At 49.2% G+C, this 11,363-nt stretch overlaps 1 protein-coding gene across 3 annotated transcripts in view; it reads left to right on the top strand.

The window, feature by feature from the left end:
- Positions 1 to 11,363, top strand: part of prkcaa (protein kinase C, alpha, a) — a 488,890-nt gene that overhangs the window by 439,573 nt on the left and 37,954 nt on the right. For all 3 annotated transcript variants that reach the window (XM_034187877.1, XM_034187878.1, XM_034187879.1), the window contains one exon: positions 9,892 to 9,972. In XM_034187877.1, coding sequence (XP_034043768.1) covers positions 9,892 to 9,972 — 81 coding nt within the window. The remainder of the gene's footprint in view (positions 1 to 9,891; positions 9,973 to 11,363) is intronic.

Raw genomic sequence — 11,363 nt, 5'->3', positions numbered from 1 at the left:
CACACTCCTAGTTATGAATGGACAGGAAAATCAACAGATCATATAACCTGAACTGTATTAAGAAATGTGTAATCATGAAAATAATTTAACCCTCTGGAGTCGATTGACCCGCCCTCTCATCAAAAGCCATATGACCTAATTAAGTGGATGTAGCACACAATCTGCTCCACTCTGAGTGCCTGTTTGAATGTGTGTTTAACGTGTGGAATTCAACCTACACACCACTTTTTAAATTTTGTTAATAGGCCAAGTATAACTTGACTTATGATTAATAGTTTACATGAGTTTTTTGGGGGGCATAATCTCATATTCGCTGCGCATTTTGTAGACAGCTGCAGCAAAAACAAGTGATTTCCTCTGTCAGCTGGAGGAGCGAGAGGGCTGGAAGGGGTGTTACCATTGGTGGAAAACTCAGGAGCTAACCAATCACAATCCCCAACTCCACGTGGGTTTGATGACAACACACAGACCCCACGTGGGTGTGGGTGTGTTTTTGCGTGCTTTGCAAACAGGATTTTTCTTCACTTTCTCTGTCTGCGACAGCAAACAAGTAAAAGAAAATACACTAATTTTTCTTTATCACTGGTGTAAAATATATTGCCAATTAACAATGATCCCCAATCCACGTAATTTTGTTGCTGAGAGAAGAAAAGTGTGGTTTCATGTGGAGCGAAAAACAGACTTTTGAAAGTTGTGAAATTTGCTGTGCTTGGAGTGTGTTTTAGTGTGTGTAGTGGAGTGTTTTAGAGTGTGTGGTTATTGCGTGGTGTATTTTTTATTTATTTATTTACTGCGTCAAAATAATCAGGCGTCTGGAACAGCACTTTTTTTTTACTGCATGAAGATGATCGAAGTACAGAGCACGTCATCAGAGTCTGAACCAGAGCGTGATCAGTCTGATGAAGTGGACTTTTTGTTCTGGTCTGGACACACGAGAGCAGGTGGATCCACTGATCTGTGTGCATAGATCAGCTCAATGGATCAGGCCGTGTGCTTCTCTTTCCTCCTTCTTCAGGACTCATGCGCTTCTGCTCCAGCGCTGAGTCCTGGAGCACAGCAGGGTGGAGATGCACACTGCAGTCTCCAGGGGCGGAGAACACAGAAGTTCAGGTGGAGACACCCCCCCCCCCCAAAAAAAGTCCCAAAACACCTTTTCTATTGTTTTTTTGTTGTTCTTGTTTGTTTGTTTGTTTGTTTTTTGCCACTAACACAGTCGGGACAGTCTGTACCAATACCAATAAAGAAAATGCTACAAAAACAAGGAATTAGGGAAAAATACACATGGATATTGAGGTGGAATATCTGTACAAATTTTGGAGCTTCTGATGTGCATTGGACAGGGATTGTTTTTCTGAGTGGCACAAATATACGTAATTTGTGTGGTATGTTATTGCATGTAAATTGCTGTACAAAAACCCCTGCACTTTAATGCAGATAGATGTATATAACTTTGTTTTTGCTATATTTTTACACGTTTTTGAAATATACAATTTATATTTGCATTCTAAGTTATAAAAATGGTTCTTTAAACATAATTCAGGTTCTCACAGTAAAAAATCTTTTTCTTGATTTGAATTTTAGGTTTTGGGGGTGAATATTGGGTCACTGTCTTAATGCAATATGTCAGAATGAAAGAATAACTGTAAAATCACACAGGTGAGACTGTGCTGAAAAAAATGACACCAAACAAGTGTTGTGTGGGCTGCCAGAAGAGGAGGTACTGCTGGCCCACCACCAGAAGGCGCCCTGCCTGAAGTGCGGGCTTCAGGCACGAGAGGGCGCTGCCGCCTCAGGAACAAGCCGTGGTGACAGCTGTCACCCATCATCCGTGACAGCTGTCACTAATCAACACATCTGGTATAAAAGCAGGAAGACACCTCCACCAAACTGCCGAGATATCATCTTCATCTGGAGGTAATACTCTCAGCCCCTTTTGTGAGATCGATAAATCTATTATTGTGAGTGTTTGCAGGAGAACCGGTCGTTTTTGAGGAGGCTGTGCAAGACGGCGCTCCTTTTCAGCTGAGACCGCTGCAATGCGCTGAGTGAGAGGTGGAGGTGGCATTCCCACCATTGTTACTGGGTGTTCACACACCCACCCTTTGACTGTCTTTTGCTTTCTGCCAGCAGTACCAGATCCGACACGCCGGGAAGGTGGCCACCTGGGGACTCCGGGACTTGGCGGCTCCAGTATTCCTCGGGTTCAGGTGGTGGTGGAAATCGTGTGGTTCCGGTTTGTTTCCAGACGGGCGTCTCCTATCGTCGAGCCTGCCCACACGACACCTTTTATTAATTGACTGTTGCACATTCTGATTCTGCTGTGTTTGGTTGTGACATTCACACCAGTAAAGTGTTATAATTTGACTCCTTCCATTGTCCGTTCATTTACGCCCCCTGTTGTGGGTCCGTGTCACTACACTTTCCCAACAGGATATCTCGGCCAGCGTCATGGACTCCGAGGGGCGTCACCAGGTTGTTGAACAACCAATGGGAGAGCAGGGAGCGCAGGCATCTGCAGGAGGCGTGATTGGTGAGCTACAGCATATTCTCACCGCCTTTACGGCTCGAATGGCTCAAATAGCCGAGCAAAACATCCTCCTGAACCGCAGGGTGGAGGCTCTCTCCGCGCAAGTGGCGGCGAGCGCTCAGGGCGCTGCTGCAGCTCCTCCTCCTGTCGATCCTGTGCTAGATATTAATGTTCCAGTGGTGGTCCAACAACCCCTCCCACCATCCCCTGAAGCATACATAAGCCCTCCTGAGCCGTACGGAGGTTGTGTGGAGACGTGTGCGGACTTTCTTATGCAGTGTTCGCTCGTCTTCGCACAACGTCCCGTCATGTACGCGTCAGACGCAAGCAAAATAGCTTATGTGATCACTCTGCTTCGGGGAGAGGCACGCGCTTGGGCTACAGCGCTTTGGGAGCAAAATTCACGGCTCCTTCACACGTACACTGGGTTTGTGAGGGAGTTCAGAACTGTGTTTGATCACCCTAACAGGGGAGAGACCGCTTCAACTGTGCTGCTGTCGATGAGACAGGGACGCCGGAGCGCAGCCGCTTATGCAGTCGACTTCCGCATCACGGCTGCGAGGTCCGGCTGGAATAATGCTACGCTCCGTGCCGCCTTTGTAAACGGACTGTCGTCAGTCCTAAAGGAGCACCTAGTGGCCAAGGATGAACCGCGGGAATTAGATGGGCTTATTGATCTCGTTATACGGTTAGACAATCGGTTGGAGGAACGCCGTCAGAAACGAGACGAAGGACGTGGCCGGGCGCGCGCCGTCCCTCTTCCGTCCGGGTCCGAGAAGGGTCCGCCCTTCCCACGCTCCCTGGCCTCTACGTCCTGTGGGGCGACAGCTCCCCCTGCTGACGAAGCTATGGACACGAGCAGGGCCACATTTAGACCACCTAATAGACAGAGGAGGTTTCCACGCAGGGCGTGTTTTGTTTGTGGCTCAATGGAGCATCAATTGAGCGATTGCCCCGAACGGTTAAACACCAACGCCCGCCCCTAGAGACTGGGCTTAGGGTGGGCCAAAAACTTCACGTGGGACACACACATATTGCCGCACGACTCCCAGTTACAATCCTTAGTGGGGATTTAACCCTTCAGGCCCCAGCACTGGTAGACACAGGGTCAGAAGGGAATCTGTTAGACAGCAGATGGGCCAGGGAGGTAGGGCTCCCTCTGGTGGCGCTACCTACACCATTGCAGGTGCGAGCACTAGATGGCACCCTACTCCCTTTACTCACACACAAGACACCACCAGTAACTCTGGTAGTGTCAGGGAATCATAGGGAGGAGATTGAGTTTTTTGTGACTCCTTCTACCTCCCGTGTGATTCTGGGGTTCCCCTGGATGTTGAAACACAATCCCCAGATTGATTGGCCGTCCGGGGTGGTGGTACAGTGGAGCGAAACCTGCCATCGGAGGTGTTTGGGATCCTCGGTTCCTCCCGGTTCCCAGGCGAAGGAGCAGGTCCAAGTACCCCCCAATCTGTCGGCGGTGCCGGTTGAGTACCACGATCTTGCTGACGTTTTTAGCAAGGATCGGGCACTCACTCTTCCCCCGCACCGTCCATATGATTGTGCCATCGATTTGTTGCCAGGCGTGGAGTTCCCGTCCAGGAGGCTGTACAACCTCTCCCGACCTGAGCGCGAATCGATGGAGACCTACATCCGGGACTCCTTAGCTGCCGGGCTGATCCGTAACTCCACCTCTCCGATGGGAGCGGGTTTCTTTTTCGTGGGAAAAAAAGATGGCGGTCTTCGTCCATGCATTGATTATCGGGGGCTGAACGAGATCACGGTTCGCAGCCGATACCCGTTGCCTTTGTTGGATTCAGTGTTCACCCCCCTGCATGGAGCCAAAATCTTCACAAAGTTGGATCTTAGGAACGCATACCACCTAGTTCGGATCCGGAAGGGAGACGAATGGAAGACGGCATTTAACACCCCGTTAGGTCATTTTGAGTACCTGGTCATGCCGTTTGGCCTCACTAACGCCCCCGCGACGTTCCAAGCTTTGGTTAATGACGTCTTGCGGGACTTCCTGCACCGATTCGTCTTCGTATATCTGGATGATATACTCATCTTTTCTCCGGACCCTGAGACCCATGTGCGGCATGTACGTCAGGTCCTGCAGCGGTTGTTGGAGAACCGGTTGTTTGTGAAGGGCGAGAAGTGTGAGTTTCACCGCACTTCTTTGTCCTTCCTGGGGTTTATCATCTCCTCCAACTCCGTCGCCCCGGATCTGGCCAAGGTCGCAGCGGTGAGAGACTGGCCCCAACCAACAAGCCGTAGGAAGCTGCAACAGTTCCTCGGCTTCGCAAATTTCTACAGGAGGTTCATTAAGGGGTATAGTCAGGTTGTTAGCCCCCTGACGGCCCTGACCTCACCAAAAGTTCCCTTCACCTGGTCGGATCGGTGCGAAGCCGCGTTTAGGGAGTTGAAACGCCGGTTCTCGACTGCACCGGTCTTGGTGCAGCCCGATCCTGGTCGCCAGTTCGTGGTTGAAGTGGACGCCTCTGACTCGGGGATAGGAGCCGTGCTATCCCAGAGCGGAGAAACCGATAAGGTTCTTCACCCGTGTGCCTATTTTTCCCGCAGGTTGACCCCAGCAGAACGGAACTATGACGTGGGCAATCGAGAGCTCCTTGCGGTGAAAGAGGCCCTTGAGGAGTGGAGACACCTGCTGGAGGGAGCGTCAGTGCCTTTCACGGTTTTCACTGACCACCGGAACCTGGAGTATATCAGGACCGCCAAGCGACTGAACACCAGGCAAGCCCGCTGGTCACTGTTTTTCGGCCGTTTTGACTTCCGGATCACCTACCGCCCCGGGACCAAAAACCAAAGATCGGATGCCCTGTCCCGGGTGCATGAACAGGAAGTCAAGACCGAGCTGTCGGACCCACCCGAACCCATTCTCCCGGAGTCCACTATCGTGGCGGCTCTGACCTGGGACGTGGAGAAGACCGTCCGGGAGGCCCTGGCACGGAGCCCGGATCCCGGAACAGGACCGACGAACAGACTATATGTCCCACCAGAGGCCAGGGCTGCCGTCCTGGACTTCTGTCACGGGTCCAAACTCTCCTGCCACCCAGGGGTGCGTAGGACCGTGGCAGTGGTCCGGCAGCGCTTCTGGTGGGCGTCCCTGGAGACTGATGTCCGGGCTTACATCCAGGCCTGCACCACCTGCGCCAGGGGCAAGGCTGACCACCAGAAGGCACAGGGACTTCTACAGCCACTTCCTGTGCCTCACCGCCCCTGGTCCCACATCGGTCTGGATTTTGTCACGGGCCTCCCGCCGTCCCGGGGGCACACCACCATCCTCACGATAGTGGACCGTTTCTCCAAGGCGGCCCACTTCGTGGCCCTCCCGAAGCTCCCGTCGGCCCAGGAGACGGCGGATCTCCTCGTCCACCATGTTGTCCGGCTGCATGGGATACCAACAGACATCGTTTCGGATCGCGGTCCCCAGTTCTCCTCGCAGGTGTGGAGAAGTTTCTGCCGGGAACTGGGGGCCACTGTAAGCCTCTCGTCTGGGTATCACCCGTAGACTAACGGACAGGTTGAACGGGCCAACCAGGAGTTGGAGCAGGCCCTCAGGTGCACGACCTCCGCACACCCGACGGCTTGGAGTGAACATCTGGCCTGGATCGAGTACGCTCATAACAGCCAGGTGTCCTCTGCCACCGGCCTCTCCCCATTCGAGGTGTGTCTGGGGTACCAGCCCCCTTTGTTTCCTGTGGTGGAGGGAGAGGTCGGTGTGCCCTCGGTCCAGGCCCACCTGCGGAGATGCCGTCGGGTGTGGCGCACCGCCCGTTCAGCCTTGTTGAGGGCCCGGACGAGGGCTAAAGCCCATGCAGACCGTCGACGGTCCCCGGCCCCTACTTACCAGCCCGGGCAGGAGGTGTGGCTTTCCACCAAGGACATTCCTCTCCAGGTCAAGTCCCCCAAATTGAAGGACCGCTTCATTGGACCCTTCCCCATCCTCAAGGTCCTCAGTCCTACCGCAGTGAGGCTCCAACTCCCGGCCTCACTGCGGATCCATCCGGTCTTTCATGTCTCCAGGGTAAAACCGCATCACACCTCACCCCTCTGTGCACCCGGTCCGGCGCCGCCTCCTGCCCGTATTATCGACGGGGAGCCGGCTTGGACAGTTCACCGGCTTTTGGACGTACGTCGAATGGGCCGGGGTTTCCAGTATTTGGTGGACTGGGAGGGGTATGGACCCGAAGAACGCTCTTGGGTGAAGAGGAGCTTCATCCTGGACCCGGCCCTCCTGGCCGATTTCTATCGTCGCCACTCGGACAAGCCTGGTCGGGCGCCAGGAGGCGCCCGTTGAGGGGGGGGTCCTGTTGTGTGGGCTGCCAGAAGAGGAGGTACTTCTGGCCCACCACCAGAAGGCGCCCTGCCTGAAGTGCAGGCTTCAGGCACGAGAGGGCGCTGCCGCCTCAGGAACAAGCCGTGGTGACAGCTGTTACCCATCATCCGTGACAGCTGTCACTAATCAACACATCTGGTATAAAAGCAGGAAGACACCTCCACCAAACTGCCGAGATATCATCTTCATCTGTAGGTAATACTCTCAGCCCCTTTTGTGAGATTGATAAATCTATTATTGTGAGTGTTTGCAGGAGAACCGGTTGTTTTTGAGGAGGCTGTGCAAGACGGCGCTCCTTTTCAGCTGAGACCGCTGCAACGCGCTGAGTGAGAGGTGGAGGTGACATTCCCACCATTGTTACTGGGTGTTCACACACCCACCCTTTGACTGTCTTTTGCTTTCTGCCAGCAGTACCAGATCCGACACGCCGGGAAGGTGGCCACCTGGGGACTCCGGGACTTGGCGGCTCCAGTATTCCTCGGGTTCAGGTGGCGGTGGAAATCGTGTGGTTCCGGTTCGTTTCCAGACGGGCGTCTCCTATCGTCGAGCCTGCCCACACGACACCTTTATTAATTAACTGTTGCACATTCTGATCTGCTGTGTTTGGTTGTGACATTCACACCAGTAAAGTGTTATAATTTGACTCCTTCCATTGTCCGTTCATTTACGCCCCCTGTTGTGGGTCCGTGTCACTACACTTTCCCAACAACAAGGCCAGGTAAACAGTTTTTTAAGGTAAATTATGAAGATAAAACCAAAAGGAGTCAAAAATGCCCCAGAATAGTCAAGACTCCAGAGGGTTAATGTAATGTTGATGAAACTTAGCAAAGTTAAATTAAAGGTTACACAGCTTCAAAATGTTTGAACATTGTTAGCATGTTACTGAATCACTGCTATTCAAGATACGGAGAATATCTCTCCTTCCTCTCTGTCTTTCCACTGTCTTGTCTGTTTAAGACACTCTTAAGCTTCTTAAAAGTCCTCCTTCCACCTCTTAACAGTTTTTCACTTTATGAGCTCTAAGAAAATTGTAATTCCTTAAAATTTTCCCTTGGCAAGATAAAAGTTATTCACAAAGCATGTTAGACCTTAGGGGGTGTTGTCAGGGCCTCACCTCCTCTACCTCAGGGAGCTGCTGTTGCTTCTACTTTGCTGCTTGCAAAGTATCAGTTACACACACACACACACACACACATTTTTCATTATGGGAATGACACATGAAAATCTGATTGGTTTAGTTAATGCTATGGCCAAAATATACTCATGATTAATCAACTAAGCATAACCTGTTTGTGCCCTGCACCTTAATTTGCGCTCAGGTTATGTGCTGTGTTCCTAACAAAGTAGAGTTGGACACGCCCCAAATCCACTTGTGCCATGCACAGTAGATTGTCAGTATAGGAGGCTGTATGCCTGTGTGGGAGATTGTTTGCAAGTGTTTTCATTTAGTGGCTTGTTTTATGTTCATATAAGATGCAGTACAATTTTGTGAAAATGAATTTTCACGCTAATGCTAGTTGACTGGTTATGACACATTATGGTGACCAAAATAACCCTTTGCAGATGTTTGCATTTGTGAATCCGGATAAACACGTGGAGTTAGCACATGCCCAGCTGAGTCTCACCATAGATGTAGAGCTGTGTGTGTGTGTGTGTGTGTGTGTGTGTGTGTGTGTGTGTGTGTGTGTGTGTGTGTGTGTGTGTGTGTGTGTGTGTGTGTGTGTGTGTGTGTGCGCACACGTGTGTCAGCATTGTTCTGCATGTTTCATTATGATGTAAGTGTTCATGTTTGCGTGTACAAATGGCTTTTTGCAGCATGAGCACTCCAGAGAAATGTGGGTGTGCTGGTGTGAAAAGAACAGTGCCCCTCTGGAGAAAAGAGTCCGAGCAGGTAGACGCACTCACCTCTACAAACGTCAGGCCGTCTGTCATTGTGTCAGGGTGTTAAACAAAGCAGTCCGTGCTGTCCATCTGTGAAAAATATCTGGGGATTAGGATGTTTAGATTGTTCTCCTTAGGCTCGCTACTCTTTTGGACAACACAGCACTCCACTTGCACCTGCACCAATCAGAGCCAAGCTGATGTAATTGCGTTTTCCTCCTGATGCCTTCAGAAGACCCAGCAACATATGGAAATAAACTTATCAGTGGGCTACCATTGACTGAGAATGATAGCAGTTGTTGTCAGGTGCAGAGTGCTTCTAATGCAAAACACCCAGCAGTGTGTGACTGTGGAAGTAAATGTGAACTGGAGGACATTTGTGTGATTGTGAATGATCAGCAGCAGATAAATAATCAGGAAAAAAAATAGGAGAAATTATTTCTTTGCTATCTCTTAAAAGTAAAGACTGCATTTTGTTGGTTTTGTCTCACCTTGGAGTAAGCTTGCTTTGATCCCAAGGTGTCTTCAAATGGATTCCTCTCTTCTCCACAGAACACTTTTTTATGTAACTTTCTATATGAAAGTGTTTTTGGCAGCTGATGGTCTGACATGAGCTCCATGTTCAGCCAGTAGTAATTGGGACTGACACTAAACAGAAATCTTTGACATTGTGCACCTTATTTTTCCTTCTTTGATGATGTGTACCATTATACCTGGTTTATACCACATAAATGACAATTAACCATGGCTGTGCTGCATCCGTAGAGATGTAGGAATTGCAGGAATTGAAGAAGCAGTTCGTACTAACAAGCAAATGATATGGTAAAATACATTATGTGAGGTTTGAGTCAAAAACTAAGAAAACGATCATTTCGGCTAAACTTCATCTGTGCCTAGGTTCATGATTGACAAATTCCAGGTTGACACAGATCCTCTCCAATGAGCTGTTGTAAGAGATGATATACTGAAATGTCAGTGATACCTTTTACATGTGCCTGAGGCAGCTCCCATCACACTGAGTTAAGGATTTGTTAAGACCAAGATCACTGGACCTCACCCAGCTTCCAGCTGGAATTCACCCTCTAATTATCAGGATTGTGAACTTATTTTTTGCCTCCCTCCACAGATCATAGCATATCAACCGTACGGGCTGTCTGTGGACTGGTGGGCATATGGAGTGCTGCTTTACGAAATGCTCGCTGGACAGGTGAGTTGCTTACTTGCAGTATGTGATTTTCCGCTGCAGATTACGTGAACAGCGTTACACATTGACATGTTTGCTCACTAATTGATCTCCTTAAAGGACTCCTGTTTAAAATTCTCTGTCACACCAAGGCTCTGCTGAGTAGTAAATGTACTCTGGCGCTGCTCCCAAAACACATTTCTGTCAGCTCTTATACTAAACATCAATATACACTCAAAAACACAACCTCCCCTCCTATCAGAAAGCAGATCCCAGTTGGTCCAACCTCTAATCCTCTGCCATGTTAATCTTTTGGCCCTGTGCTGGAGCCATATATGATATGCTTTCATCTTTAGAGAATTGTCAAAGTAAGCAATCCGATCTGTAAACCCTGAGTCTGAGCACTGTTTGCCATGTTTGCCCTCTTGACGTCAGTGTGTCTTTCATCACTGCCTGCTTTCTTAAACACTCAGCAGTACATGTAGAATTGCATGGTTTTGTTTTGTTTGCTTGTTTTTTTCTATTCAGCAACATCTTGAATCTTCAAGATGTTGCTAAAAGCTAAAGTCTTGGCAACATTAAAACACAAGGTCCTCTTCTACTGCAGGACGTAGTATGTGACCTATGGAGGCATGATGCCTGTTTCTGCTGGAAGGATGAAATATTGACATGACAGGAACCTCTGGAACTAAAATAGATAAACAGGCTGATGCGAGCAGTGGTAAACAGCAGTGATTGGTTAGGGGCAGGACAGACTGGTAAACAGCACAACTGTTTTACTTACCACTGACAGTTTTCACAAAGTTGTTCTTTTTCTGAGCAGAAAACCACATTTAAAGGAGAAAATTGGCATTTTTCAACCTGGGGTCTAATTTTTAGAAGTTATGGGGTTCATCTTTTCATTAAGAAGAAAAATAATTTAAATGGTGAAGTATTGACTCAGTGCAACTTGACTATATACTGAAGAGGAACTTGGTGCACGAAAATTCACACCGAGTTGCACCAGTCCTACACTGACTACCCTAGTTGAGTGCAAGTTAACTCGAGTTAGTTTGGAGTTTGACCAAGTTCTTGAAACTTCAAAGAGTTCAAGTGAACTCTCTCAACCGTCCCCCAACCACACTGAGCAACAAGTGGCTAAACATTATATATTTTAATTCTGTGTAATATACATTGCATATGGAAAGTATTCATAGCATTTCACTTTTTCCACATTTTTTTAACGTTACAACCTTATTTGAAAATGGATTAAATTAATTTTACCTCAGCTGGCTCCTTTCAGCACCATGAAAGATGTTCTTAGCCACTATGGCTAAATGTTACTCTGAGCTCCTCACGGATAACCAAGTTTCTCACCTTATCTCCAGCAGCAGCCACCCTCCCGAGGAAGCCCATTTTGGCTGCTTGTACCTGCA

The sequence above is a fragment of the Thalassophryne amazonica genome, chromosome 15 (genome assembly GCF_902500255.1).
Source record: "Thalassophryne amazonica chromosome 15, fThaAma1.1, whole genome shotgun sequence".
Taxonomy (NCBI): domain Eukaryota; kingdom Metazoa; phylum Chordata; class Actinopteri; order Batrachoidiformes; family Batrachoididae; genus Thalassophryne; species Thalassophryne amazonica.
The sequence above is the reverse complement of the archived record's forward strand: the minus strand, read 5'-3'. Positions and strand labels throughout refer to the sequence as shown.